Here is a 15,996-nt window from a genome sequence, read left to right on the forward strand (position 1 = left end):
TTAGAATTTTTTTCTATTTTCGTGCAATTTGTTTCCTTAACTTTATTTATATTTGCTAAAAAATTAAAAAATAATAGAAAATGATTATAAGAAGAAAGACTGTCAAATTTAAAAAAATTAAATACTAGATAGAAAATTAGATATTAAAATTATGAAACTCAAAAAACTTTCTCTTTGTGATTAAGTTATCAAAAATTATGAATCTATTAAATTTAAAAAAATGAATATTAAATAAAAACATTAAAACGATATTTATCCCTATTTGTATTAATTCAAAAATCTTGCAAAATACATTTACTATGTCATCATATTTATAAATATCTAAGAATATCTTGAAATTTCATAAAAAATGACATTGAGAAAAGAAATTTTATATGTTATATGTGCCCTTTCAAGCAGTTAAGTAAGATTATCCCGAGGATATTTTTCATAAAACTTTAAACATCAAGAACATTTGCATGTTTCTATTTAAATGATGAATCTTGTATGTAATAATATAATAATAATAATAATTATTATTATATACAATATTATATACAAAATTATATACATTATTATATACAAAATATTAATATATACATTTATATTCAAAGTACATTTTTTCATGATCGATTCTAAAAGCTAGAACAAATATAAGATATATTTGATATAAGATATTTTGATATACAAAAATTTCGCTTGAAGCTTATTTATTAAAAAAAAATTATAAGTAATTTGAATTAGTTAGATAAAGCGAGATAGGAATAAAATTCTCATTTTCTTTCTATCTCGCTTTATCTGACGTATAATTAATTCTTTAAATATCTCACGAATGTTCAATTTAATATCTTCTATAAAAGCATTTAAATTCAATATTGATCCATGATTTTAAGAAATTTTATGCATTTTGTTAAATGCAATAAAAAAAAACGTAATATTATCACAATGTGACTAATCGTATATTACGTAATTGCCATTTACCTTATGAAGATATGGAATATATATGTATATGAATTTTTCTATAGATATTCGAATAATAAAAATTTTACCGTATAATTATATATAATAATTAAGTAATATAAGCATCGACACACATTTAAAAATGTCTACTTTATTTAATAGCTTGGAACGCCATTATTGGCGTTGAAAATGTCTTTCACCTTAGACCTTTTACAAACTTGCTGTTTCGGATTTTCATTGAAGCTTCACTTTGCCAAGTTGAACGTATTTGCCGTGGAGTTTCGACACGTCTTCTGTCATGTAATCGATACCCTTCAAGCGATAACATTTTCTCCCCCGTGATAATTCTCGTGTTCTGCCGGTAAGCATGAAATTATGTCTGACTTTCGTAACTTCCGGCCCAAGAGCGATGTAGAACAAGTAAAATTGTAGCCATTGTAAAATTTAGAACGATAATTGGGTCTATTAAATTTTAACAATCGACAATATTTTTTTTTTGCATGCGAGAAAATTGGAAATAATTTTCATAATTAATTATATAATTTGTGAAAAAAAAATTGAGTAATTTGTGCAATAGAGTAAAAATTTGTGCAATAGACATGGAAGAATTTTGCATATAATTTAACTTATTGTTAGGAATTTTGAAAGCAAATTATAATTATTATTTAAAAAATAATTGCATGTAATTCTTTAAAATTATACAATAAATAAAATGATATTTGATGATGAAATGATAATTATTGTTTTTTCTCTTCGAAATTTTTAATATCCAATTCGTATTTATGAAATGTTATTTTTTCATAGTTTGATGTTTTATCGTTGATTATAATCAATATCATTAAAGGAAGAAAAAATTATATACTTAAATAGAATCTATAATTAAAACATTAAAATCTTGGCGTAAACAAATAATCAAAATATTCGTATAATTTTATTATTAAAATAGATATAAAAATATTTATAAAAAATACTTAAAAGATTTTCAAGTAATTTTTTTTGTTATTAAATTCTTTTAAAATGATCTTAATTATTTTATCACACTATGTTAAATCATCAAAATCAAACTGGAATCTTTTATCTTTCGATTTTTAATTATGCAATTGAGAAAAGTTTGTTAATTTTAATGAAAAAATGAAGGAAAATAATAAAGAAATTCCTTTTTCCATTAAACCAATTTCCATTAAAGTAGATATAGATTCAAGATGGCGATTATTACATCTATACTTAACCTCATTACTCTCTTGATGTAGCGCCACTTTTTTTAAATCCTTAATGAAATTGAAAAATAAACAATTCCAATTCAACGATAACATAGTTCAATTAGAAGGATTTTTGAACAATTATATGTAAAGAAAAGATAAAAAGATAAAATCTTATAATTATTTTATATTTCTGTTAATTTTATTATTATTTCCTGCCACACTTTATATATTTATTTGCGCTAATCATATGGAAGAAAGGTGAAGAAAAAAAAAAAGAATACTTTTCGGCAAAACGCTTTTTATTTATATACAAAAATCACAAGTTAAAAGTATACGTATAATATATACTATCGACGCTCGATACGTGTCTTCGCAGCTGCGATGGCGTCGTCATTTTTTCGCGTTTTACGTTTGTGAAAGCAGCGTGCGCGCATCGGCACGATCCTGTCGTAAACTGTTGAACAGTGCACATTACTTTCATCTATACAGGTAAGATAAAGAATCTCGAAGTATACAGTTATTATATACCGGCTGGCTCTCGCCTTAATTTTTTTTTTTCTGTTACATATAATCCTAGATTAATATACCACACTATATTTATTTTTATGGTCGCATTGGAGGCTCAGGGTCGGTTCTGTCCATGGCAAGCTAGCTCGAAATCAGGTCACGTTTGAGGTATTGGTTGGGCTGATTAACCTGTGGGACGGAAATACTGTTAATTGAAAATAGTTTCGTGTTCGTTAACGTAATTTTTGGTAGAATTTTTATGTTTTGCATGTAGAACGAGTAAAAAAGCACATTAGTAGGAAACAAAATGGCACGATTAATATTATTTATAATATTAATTATTTAATATCATCTTCTTCTTTTTATAAATAAACATTTACAAACTGGAAAACGAATTTATATCTGCTTGTTACTTTTTACTATAATTTATTCTATTTAATTGTCTAATTTATTTTCAATTATATATATACAATCATTAGGAATTTAATTTTAATCATATTGTTCCAAACAATAAAAAGAAGAAGAAAATTAGAAATTTAATTTTGATAAATATTACATTAATTTGAAAATAAAATACACATACAGGAAAAATTTTGTATTGAAAAATTGAAATTGAACTTAGATATTGAATAATTTACAATCTATTGTATGAAAAATTGAAGATTAGAAATTATCTTTTGCTATAAAACTTATATTTTAAAATAATTGAAAAAACCAGTGCAAAATTAATCCAATCTCGAAATCAATTAACATGTCTGATAAGAGTAATCTGATATCAATAATTTTTATTTTTATAATAATTTATAGAAATACCTTCTGTCATTGTTTGTGAGAAAATGCAACCTGTTTCTAAATTCATTTCTACTTAAAAAAAAAATAATCATTTTCGAGTTAAAATTCCCAATTTCCAAAAACTGAAATTATTTTATTTATTTTATTATTTCCTCTTCCTGCATGATGCGCCGTCCATTCTCAAATAGATTAAAGAAATAAACCACGAATGAAGATCGATTTAATCTATCGCTTATCACATACCTCGGCCAGGCGGTCGTTGTTGGCCACCATCGTCCTCTTCTGGATGAGCCGCGTTCCACTCGAGCGCCCTTTGAATCTCTGGAGGTATCGGTGGTGCCGTGGGGATATGAGAACCTTGCACTTGGAAGCCATTTTCGTCGGCTACGTACGTGATACTAACTTGTTGGCCATCAGGCGCTGTGTAAGAGTCAGAGCCTTGCGAGACCACCGGTGTCTCGTTGTCTACCTGTTTAGGCTGTCCTGATTCTTGGTGGCTGATCCCATTGCTCGTCTCGAAGCTGAATAACAATTATTCAAAACAAAATATTTTTGAATTGTAAGATCTTTGATTTGTAATATTTTCAATACATCAAGAAATTATATATGTTTAATCAAATAATAGGTTACGTTAATGGATTAGGTTAATGTATTTTTGTCCTTATTTAAATATACTTTTTCAAATTGCATTAATAATAAAGGAGAAAATAAAGATAATTTTATCATTTTTCAAATTATTTTTGATAAAAAGTATTATTTATACAATAATAATTTGTAGAAGATGAATATATTTTGTATTTATTTATAGCCTTAATATGTTGTAAGAATATTTTAAGAAATTGTAGAAACAAATTTAACTTCTTTAACTAAAATAAGAGATATGTAAGAATTAATATACTGATTGCATATACAACATACAAAATATTTAAAATTGCAAAAATAATCACTGTTGTAATAATTGATATTCAGGTGACAGGTAGATATTAATTTTTGAAGAATTATCGCTTAATTGACACTTAATGCTAGTAAAAGCTCTAGTGAAAGCTTCCTTTTCGAAATAGTGTACTAATGTTTCATCAGCACTGCATTTAGATTCATTAACAGGATACTGATACCTGATGCTGTATTATCAGATATTCAACGATGCTAAATACACCCGATATTGATAATAAAATAATGAAATAATAATGAATATTGATAATTTTGAAATAATTTTCTGAAAAAATACATTCGATTTTATTATATGTAATTTCATAAATTTTTGATTTTTCTAAATAAATAAAATTTTATAATTTTAATAAAAGAATAAATCTAATTAAATAAAATAAAAAAATTGCTGGAAAATAATCATTATTATCAATTAAATTCTATAGATAAAGGATAAGTATTAATTTCTATAAAATTATATTCTAATCGAAATAAAAATAATTGATAGAAAATAATTAACAATTGTATATTAAAACTAAACGTATTATTATAATCGAAGGAAAAACATTCCATCTGGTAGTCACTTCTATCTACACTATGTTCTTATGCAGAACAGAGATTTCAGTGAGCGACAATTGCGGATCATGTGAATAAGCCAGCGCCATTGGACTCAGATACCTGTTATCCTATGTCCATTGTGTTCAACGTCTGTGATTACTTTGCTCGTTGTACGCCCGTGTGGCAGCAACAGGGAGTAAAGATCTCGTTCCGATTTGTTACATAGTAAAACAGTGGACATTTCAACTTTGAACTCGATTTTCTCTACGTTTTCCGCAAGGCTAATTATAACCCAACTGATTTCGCATGAAACTATATTCAAATGAGATAGAAATGGAAATGAAATTCTCTCATTGAAATGAATTAACGTTATATTAAATATTTTAACTTAATATAAAATGAGATTTTATGTGATACAATGATTTAATTTAAATTAATTTAAGACACTTGAAGATTCTTTTTATCGTGTCTGAATAAATATTCTGCATTTTTTAACATAAAAAATAGAAAAATATTGTTTGTTAATAACGAAATCAGTTTCATCATCGTAAATATTTTTTCACTTGCAACAATTTATTTCTTTCAACGGTGCTGTATCTCGTGATGTTCGTGTACTTACTTATTGACGTAATTGCCGTCAAAGTTGACTTCAAGTTGCTGAGATGTGATCACCGCATCTTTGTCAGCACCACCGCTAGGTCTTTGAGGGGCAGCTAACGTCGCTGTCGTACAAAGTACGACCGCCACTAACGCCTGAAACAATTTTTACTTCTCAGAATGATACAAAAATATTCGAATAAGAAAAATAATTAATTAATAATAATTTATACGTCATGAATCATATTAATCATAATACAATTTCTACTCATAAAACATCCTAATTTAACGTTTAAACTATACACTAGAAGAAATTACTAAATGTTTTTAAATTGTGTTTGATTATTTAAAACATAAAATCTGAAAAAAAAAATAGTTACAAAACAATACAATTGGATACTGATTGCGAATATATAAACCGCGCAAATCAAATCCATAATCGTATCTCGTAACGCGAATTATATAGAGAATGTCATTGAAAACAAACGTGCAAGCGAATCATTATCGTTCTCGAATAGAATCCGCGCCAATTAATTAATTGGAATTTGGAGTTTTTTAAACCTCGGGGGGATTGTTTCTCGTGACTGACAAAGCGAAGGTGGGAAATCCGTGGACCACGAGAAATGCCGATCCCTAACACCATTTACAAAACCTTTCGTTCAAATATTCATAGAATTCGTGAAAGTAACGCTTCGCGGCGATGGCGTGGCGCGGTTGCAAAGGGCAAGCGAGGATGATAATGCCTGGAGACTGCACGACACGCGGTTACATCAGTTGCAAATGACATTATGAAATACAGCGTAATGATAGGACGAAAGTGGTACCCGTGTAATGTGCCCGTTTTTCTCCTCACGACCGTGGAACATGTAATTTCATTCAAGAATCCCAACAGCCCTGAATTTATCTGCCCAAAGAAAAATTCGCGTCCTAAATGTCAACCTGATCAGATCGCTTTTCGTCGATGACTTTTATCGACCGTAGATATGTGGATAAAGAATCAAAATCCGAGGTTTTAGATATTTTTAAGATGATTTAAATTGATACTATAAGAGAAACAATTTCATTTTTAAAGTTGTAATTAACCAACTCGAAATTTTATTCGAAACGTTATCACATAGAGTTTAAAGACTCCATTTTGTATTATAAATTTTCTTCTTTTTTAAACTAACAATTTAAAAAAATAACAAATTATGTTATATTTATGAAATTTTCTTTCCAAGTATCAAAGAGATAACAATAATTTTTAAATATTCTGAGATTACTGCAGTATTTTTTAAAATTGAGTAAGTAAATTAATTAAGTATCATCCAATCTGGAATTAATTTTAAAATTTACTATCGAGTCCAAAATCAGACGAATTTCCAAAAAAATACGTTTCACGAAAGATAAAAATTTTCCTGTTAACCTCCTCTTATTGCATGCGAATGACAAAGTAATCGATACGGCCAAAGATCGGATTGCCCGTGCCCCTTAATCCAGTCCATAACGTGTTTCTAATTACCAATTACGAGCAACAGCGCCACATCAATGGAACGTTATACGGGACGAGATTTCATTCTCGTAACAATGTAATCGATATTTCGATTCTCCTTGACCGTATGACCGAGCTGGAACAAGTGGTCGCTTCCTACGTGTTCGCCGCATAGACAATGGAACGCGCGGAAGGCCAAGAGAATCCAGTCACCAGCCAGTGGCGAAGAATAGGACAAGGAAGGAAATCGGAGAGGCCTGCCTGAGGATACAAGCGGACGTAACTTATCGTGATTTCTCTTGATCCAAGTCGATTGTTTTTTCGTAATTTTCGGATACAAAACTCTAGAGAGTGGTATCTTTTTGCATTGCACGATTTATTTTCGTATAGAAAAATATTTATTCTTAGATAGTTATCAATTCAATTTATCAATTCAGAAGTTTTACTCTCAACGCGATCTCTATTTCGAAAAATTTCTTAAGATTTTTTTTTTCAACATACTTTTGAAAATATTTGAGAAACAAAAACTGTTCTCAAATATTCTCGAAAGACAGTTTCATTTTTAAATAAAATTTTAAAATAAATTAAATAGATCGTTATTTGATATTTTAATATCATGAGCTCCAATTATAGTACAACTCAACACGAAAATGACAAAAAGTGGCAAGTTTCACAGTGAAGATGGAGTTAAATACCGGTGGCTGTAATGACGCACTGTCCATCGACTCTTCTCAACGTGCAATCAGACGGATTATGAAAGAAGTGGAGAGATGCGGAGGCGCATCTTCTTTTTATTTATTAAGGTCAAACGATCATCGTGGGGAGACACTGTCTGAGAGATATGCCGACAAGTTTCGATACGTTCGAACGTTGATTGTCAATTTCGCTCTTCCGTCATGGCAGTAGAGGTAACGATATTGGTACATATTGGGTTTGAAATCGAAAATCTAACTCGAAACTATTTTCTGCCTTCGACGATAACTTTTTCCTCGATTTTTCCTATATTTTTCCTTTTTAATCTGTGTTTTTAGGATGAATATATACAGGATGTTAATATATTCGTGGAATATCTTTGAACGTTCGATTTTACAAAAATTTTTAAAACGAAAATATTGGTTAAGGCTTATTTATTAAGTTTTAAAACTTAGAAATAACCTGAAAAAGTAACTTATTAAATAAACTTTTTGATATTTTTTATCGTCAATTTTTGTATTTAATTTCTAGAATCTAGATTTATAAAAGAGTTCTATATATATTAACACTCTGTAAATGCATTTTATCTTTTTATTACGATATATATTTTACTCGTTTTTAATTGAAGATAATGTTATATTGCAAAAGAATTTTATTTGAATCGATGAAAATGCATTGCTTTTTAAAGATATAATATGCTAAAAATACTAAGTGATGTTTGATAAATAAATAAATATTGCAATATTATGAAATATTTTAATGTCATTTTCTCTTTCAATAAATTTTAAATATTTTCTATATTGAAATATCGAAGATTTATTAATAATATTTCAACATTTGTGAAACATTTTTCTCTCCTTTTCTATCACATTAACGCTTTATTTCAAATATTGCTCTTTTAATAATCGTCTATGTACGTGCAAACATTAAAGCTAATTAAATCTACTTCGAAACAAGTAAAGCTATTATCTTCTTGTCATAATATGCAATCATTTGCAATCTCGGATGCGGAAGGATAATTTCATGTTATCGAAACTGGTGAGAAATTTTAAAATTTGTTATAATCATATATACATAACGTTTGTGTAAACAGTTATTAAAGATTAGTCTTCAAAGAAATAAATTCCTCGACAATTCAAATTTTGAGTTTCAATTTAAAAAAACAGATTTGTCAATTTACTTGAGATTCAAATATTTATAGAATTCAATCTTTTTACTTTATTTATTAAAGTAAAATAAAAAATTATAAAAAAATTATTTATTAATTATATATCACAGATCAAATTAAATTTTTCAAAAATTTAAAAATTGTCTTTACAAAAAGGACGAGATAAAATTTACTTAATACATTAGTAATAATATATATTTATAAAATTATAAATATAAAATATTTAAAAACAATCATCTTATTATCCAATGAAATAGAATGCCTTCTCTTTGAACAAAAAATTATTATATTTTTTTTGTTCTTTATTTCTTGTTTAATATTAGTTTGTTTATACAGTAACTCGTTACTAGTCTACTGAACAAAATAACACAATTGGAATTCACGCGTCATTGTACACAAAAATATTCGTTTATGTCACGTTTTATTCCATTGCAATTGTCCTACCTCGAAGAAAAAGGTGTCGACACGAGTATAACATGACGCAATCGCGCTAGTCGTTCGTCGCTCGTAATTGTTATGATAATTCTATTCTTAATTTCACGCCTGTCCTCTGTTCCCTCGTTCGAATTCCGTTAATTTTGATTGTATGCAATCGCAACACCGATCTTCGAACGCCTCCTCTCTTAATACTGCATCGAGAAGGAATCGTCGATTTGAAAAATGAGATACGCTTACAGCGTAAAAAAAAAGAATAACCTAACCTAATCTCTCGTAAAAAAATTTTATTTCGATTCTATACTAACATTTTCGTAATTTTCAAAAAGAAAAAAGAAATTTTGAAACCTTTATCGAATCATTAGCAGAGTATTATATTTAATAGAATATATTTGAAATTCAATTCGATTAACATGTTCGTCGTTACAAGAATATAGGTTATGTAAAATTTTTACGATTTATCGCGCGAACGAAGAAGGAAGGTCAATTCTTTTTTCATTAAAAAAAAAAAAAAAAAATTTTCTACGAGTATAATATTTCTGTAATGTACACAAGAGAATGTAAGTATGTTAAGATGTCTTTAGCTCATTGCTAATAAGGGAATAATGAAAACACCGATTTGCCACGGAGGAAAGGGAAAAGTTGTATTTGCAATGCGAATGACATAACGATAAATCGTATAAGCAAGTATTAATCGATTTTAAAATTATTCTGATGCAATATCTAATTCAAAAATTACACGGAGAAAGGATATAAAGTTTTTTTCGATGAACGAGACATTCGTGTGTGAGATTTTTGAACATGAGAAAATCAATTTTAATTTATTTGTCATTATTTCCGTGATATGTCGATGCAAAAATTTTAAATATTCACATAACTAAATTTATTTCATTGCGAATATAAAAAGAATATTAAAGTTTGTTATGTTCCATTATTTCTCAAAATTAATTTCTCAAATTCTTAAAAATATACAAAAAATTTTTGTAAAATAAAATGTAATTTTAAAAATAGCGAGAGAAAGAGAGAGAGAGAGAGAGAGAGAGAGAGAGAGAGAGAAATTAAATCTTTTTTATATCTATGTTGAATCAATTCACGCGGAAAAGATTTTATTACCACAATTCACGAAGTATCGAATTTCGGCGGGAATTTCAATTTTGAAGGATAATATCCCACGAGCACGATTACATTTCGTGTACAATTTTTTTGAAAACACATATTGATAAGAAAAAGCGTTCCGTTGTCGCGTTTCATGTTTATCTCGCGCGTTTTCAGCTAAATTTCATAACGACGCAACATCGAGAATAAAGCGAAACATTATCACATTCGTGCAGCGCGATACGAGAGGGAAAAAAAATCGGAAAGATGAAACAAAATTGCACGATACGAAACACGATATTACATCAGTCGAAACAAGCTTGAACCGCATCCGCCGTTTCTTCTTTGCGCGAAATAACTATTCCTATCATTAACATAAAATTATCAAATGTTCACTCATCGAATAACTTTTCAAATTCTAAGTAAAAATTCAAAGTAATCGGGCAAGAAAAGAATTTGATACTATTCATAGTTTCAAAAAAAAAAATTGCATAAAATGAAATTAATAATATTTGATTTAAAAATCAAAACACTTTTACTTTCAAAAGCAATATCTCGATACCCACGAATCTTTCTCTATACTCATATCATTAAATTAAAACATCAAAGTAAGAGAGAAAATCGCGCATGCGATATCGCGAAAGTATGTCGATTTTGTCCCATAACCAGCGCGTATCAAAACTGTCTCGTGATTGAACACCGATTGTAATTCACGGCCGGAGTCGGTGGCGGTTCAAGGGTTCAACTTGAAGGATTTAACTTTCCGTGTGAAATTCTCGCGGGCTACTGTGTTGTACGTACGCGTGCCTTACTACTCTACTGAGTACCTACCTTAATAGTGAACATAATCTCTCTCTGTCACACGGACACCGGCGATGAAGCGGTTAGGATGCAGATGGGTTGGTACTTGTGCTTCTTCGTCAGATGCTTCGCCTCTTTATATACACGACCGTAGCAACGTGGTGCAGTGAAAGGGGTCATCCCTGCCCTCTTCACAATGCACTTCTTCTGACCAGTGCATCTTCGGAAAAATGTGTTCGGATGAATCGGAGAATAGAGATTTTTCATCGTGACACGTGATACGCATAAGGATTGGCCCAGGATACGTACGTTTGATTTTCATGGTAATTAATTTCGTGGATATATATATGCATATATATGCATACTTTTTTTTTTCTTTTTCACGTTGGATGGATTATGAATGTTCGACGCAGATTTGTATTTTTCACGTCGTCACGGAAGAAGAATCGATATGGCTCACAAAGTTCAAATGTTTCGAGAAAGAGACAGAAAGCAGAAATCAAAAGGCGAGTAGTGGATTTGTTTTTATAGATTGGACATAGGAGTTTTTTTTTTATATTTATATAATTTTTGCTGGTTGTTTAAAGCGATTGATGTGATAAATGGTTTAATCAGAGTTGAATATATGGGGAAAATTTGTGCTCAATAATTAAAGCGCTAAAGATGTAGTCTAAATGAAATGAAATTGAAATGAAATTTTATTTATTCTTGGATATATGGATATTGAAAGCTATAGAAGAAATTGTAAACAAAGAGAAATTTGAAATGGAAAATTCAGATATGTTTTTCGAAAATAAGATAAAGAATATACGTGAATAATTGAAGAACGAATATGAAATATATAAAAATGGAAATTAAAAATTTTTTTTATTAAATAAAAATATGTTGTAAATAAAATGTCTCGACAATGAAGCGAAAGATAAGATCATTATAAAACGAGCCGAAACTCGATATTCTTTTTTAAACAAAATAAAAAAAAATATTCGTAAAACAAAATTATAAAATATGGTATAAAAATTCTAATAAATTATGATTCTCTAAAAACAATGAAGAAAAATAAATATATATATAAGAAGAAAGAAATTAAAGTGGTAAGAAATTAAAAATACACACGCAATTGTTCAATTTCAATTTTATCATACAACGATTATAAATGGAAAATGCAATAGTGTAACAATAATAGAAATCACATCAGATATAAAAGAACTAGGAAGATAATTGCCATTTATTACAAGGTTCTACCGGATATTTGTTGAGAATTTTTATAAAGTCGAACAAAACACGCTATGATTGAAAGTATAAAGGGATGCAGTGTCTAGGTCGCGTACAATTGTGTTAGGTTCGATTATACCGGAGGAAATCTTCGTTTCCTTGAATCGTTTGTATATACGCACGAGTCATGACACGTTGCATTATATTTGTGCGTGAGTATATTTGAGTTATACCGTGTCATTTATTAAAACTATGTTTACTTGATGCAACATTAATTTCCTTCAAATGTAATCTTCGCACCTTTAAAATCTTTTTGCGAAATTAAAATTCAAGATAGTATATTAACGTTTTAATAATAGTAAGAGAAAATAACGAATCGTTATTCTAATTTTTACACGAAACGTTAATACATATGATATTTTGTACAGTATGATATTTTGTTAATAATCCATTTGAAATTGACAATGAGATTTGAAAGATTACGTTTTTTATATTTAATATTAAATTCTTTGATAACGTATAAAGTGAAAGTTTTTTATTAGCAGAAACGATATACGTCTTTTCATAGAACTATTTATATCTACTATTTAATGTAATTCTTAGAATTGAAATTTCCATTCACGGTTTTATAGATTTAACGTAATTTATAAAACTCTTTTCTTCTCGATCAATTAGCAATCTTCGAAGAGAATAGGATTTATTTTATTATATATACCTCCTTTGATTACAAATTGTTTCAATTAATTATATTCGTAAATAATATCAATGGGAATTAATCGTTTAATAATTTTTAAAAAGATCTTCCTCTTGAAACATTTCGAGCAAGCGATATCGATACCAAATCCCCAAAGCACAAAGCGTGCGGTCAATGCCGTCGAAATCGAATTTTGGGAGAAACTTAAGTAAATTTGCCAGGATTTTCCATGATATTGGAATATTGGCGTTCTAATGCATCGATGTTCTGTTTAACCCTGACATTTCCGATGTAAGTTGCAATCGACGATAATGCATCAACGACTATTTACACGTAATTTTCATAAATTCACCAATAATTTTCTTTCTTACCTCATCGGGTAAATGTAAAAATGATTAGAAATAATTATGATAATTTATGATATAACTGTCCTTATAAATTACCATATGTGCACATATTTATTGTTTTTATTGCAAGTTTAAGTATATGAATAATATGAAATAAAAGTTACATTAATCTACTAATTTTATTTAAAAAAAAATCGAATTATACATCGTTCATAAAAATGAATGAACAAACTAGAAAAAAAAAGAATGTTAAAATTAAAGGAAAAAAGTTCTATGAAGATAAAAGTTCTAAAAATCGTGTAAGAATCGTCAAGTTATCTTAAATCGAAATCCTCGCACGTTATCGAGAGAAGTAGTAATTTCGCATATCTCGTGCATCGATTTCATTCTTCTCTTATTCCATCCGTTTACAGCCTTGAACAAAGCGGGTAATCTGCAAGACGCTTCTTCGGTTTCTCGTTACGTGATGGATTTGATCTCGTAATGATCAACCGTTGCAGAATCAACTGTAAGACGAATCCAACGCAAAAAAGGTGTAACGAATTTTTCTTTTCTTTTTTTTTTTTTTATTACTCTTCGTTTCCTGCGAGCGAATATTGATATTGAATGGCTGGATGCCGAGAGAAAGGTATATTGTTTCTCGTGGACATGGAAATTAATGGTTCGGCCATCGATTCACCACTTAATTATTGGAATTTGCACGAATCCGGACATAATGAATAGAATTGTTGGCTCTGTTGGATACACATGTCTGACACGAATCTCGGCCGCGAAATGAACCGAATTCTTAACGAGAAATTCGCTTCGAAGGCGTATGCTTTTTCGTTTGTGCAATTGTTTACTTTATTTGCATAGAAATGAAACGTGGGATGGAACATGAGGAATGATGTAAATGTACGTGTTCAAAGTTGTTTAATAATATTATGCGTATAGTTCTTAAGCATAATACCTATACTTAAGCATATTACCTATACAAAACTGGGACATGGTATTACTTTCGTAATTATAATTTCGAATGTGTATATATATGCATTCGTTCAACAAAAAATTCATCGCGAGATGCACACGATTATTAAATTTATATAGATTTTTATGTAATATTTTCGAAAGGTACGATTAAATTTTCGATTATTTCCAAAAAATGCCAAAATTATCATCTGCATATGTATTTTTCGGCGATGAATTGTATTATTCATTGCTCTATTAAAATGTTAATTAATTGAGAGAGATATTTTATTTATTAATAGCTTTTTATGTAGTATTTAAAAAAAATTACAAATTTAGTTACGGTATTATAAGTAGCCATTGATATTATATCTACTATATCAAATTGTGTGTTAAGACAAAAGATTCCCTTGCGAGAAGATCAGAACCGAGAAGAAAAGAATAATAAAATTAAAAGACGATAAAAATAATAGTGATGATGAAAGTAATAATAATAGAAATAATACAAATATTCATGTTTATTACCAAGATTTTATGTTCCATCCAAATTAAACAAAAGATGAGGTACAATGCTTTAAGTGGATTCGCGTGAATTATACTAGTTAGGAGGAATCTGAAGAATTGGATTCTATTGTTATAAATGTTAGAGCCTATACCAGTTATAGTCGAAACATATTTAAAATTACTATTTAATAAAAAGACTTTTAAATCCTAATTCCTTTTTTTTATTTTATTTTATTAATTCTCATACTAATATAATATAGGTTAAATCTAATACAAATATATTTTCTTTTATGTATTTTATATTTTTTTTTATGTGAAAACTTTTCTCTTCTCGCTAATTCAATAGATTTTAATAGTTTAAATTAAATCAGAAGAAGATCAATTGTAATAGATAATAATATTTAATTAAAATATTATTATTACAATTGATTTTATTTTATATTATTCCCATCACATTACTTAATCCAGAAATTCACCAAAAATTCAGAGAGGATTAAAATTGTAAAATTTTATTTTTAGCATTTTGATTATATTGCCGATCAATTGCAGTGGAAAGGATATATTCTGATACGAGATTAATTAACTTCTCCATTGTATCGTTAATAATCATTGACAATTATTGTACACCATGAATCATTGTTATCGTTCATTGTCAATGATTAGAGGATCGATTCTCGCGACAAATGCACGGTTCACTTCTCTCTGATTCTGATATCTCTTCTCTCGATGTGTAAAACGTTTTATCTCTGTACAAGCATCTCTGTACGAGTAACGTTAAACGTACCCAGATATCATCAAAAATTGCAATGTATGAAAAATATTGTAATACGCATTTTCAAAATTCTTCGAGTATAGTGTGAAAGACTTTGGTAAGACTTTAGCAAATATGTATCTTTAGCAATTACTTTTGCCAACTCTTGTTACTCTTTGTACATCAATTACCGTTTTATAATATTTATACAGCGTATAATTTTATCATATTTACTTTACTACTGCTACTACCGTTACTTTATTATAAAATATAATCAAGTTTTATTAATATATAAAATTAAAAGACAAACTTGGAGAAAGCTATAAAATAATGATATTTATTATATATGCTAATTTAA

The 15,996-nt window shown here is 28.4% G+C and overlaps 1 protein-coding gene across 1 annotated transcript; it reads right to left on the reverse strand.

Annotated features, from left to right (window-relative positions):
- Positions 1 to 2,422: 2,422 nt before the first annotated feature.
- LOC122710753 (endocuticle structural glycoprotein SgAbd-1-like) lies at positions 2,423 to 11,366 on the reverse strand. The gene is made up of 4 exons (XM_043928800.1): positions 11,216 to 11,366; positions 5,545 to 5,678; positions 3,684 to 3,961; positions 2,423 to 2,837 (listed from the first exon to the last, which is right to left on the reverse strand). Exons 1-4 carry the CDS (start codon positions 11,228 to 11,230, stop codon positions 2,833 to 2,835), a joined length of 432 nt encoding a protein of 143 aa, XP_043784735.1. The 5' UTR covers positions 11,231 to 11,366; the 3' UTR covers positions 2,423 to 2,832.
- Positions 11,367 to 15,996: the final 4,630 nt, after the last annotated feature.

This window comes from Apis laboriosa, unplaced genomic scaffold, assembly GCF_014066325.1.
Source record: "Apis laboriosa isolate Shangri-la unplaced genomic scaffold, ASM1406632v1 scaffold151_cov152, whole genome shotgun sequence".
NCBI classification, from domain to species: Eukaryota; Metazoa; Arthropoda; class Insecta; order Hymenoptera; family Apidae; genus Apis; species Apis laboriosa.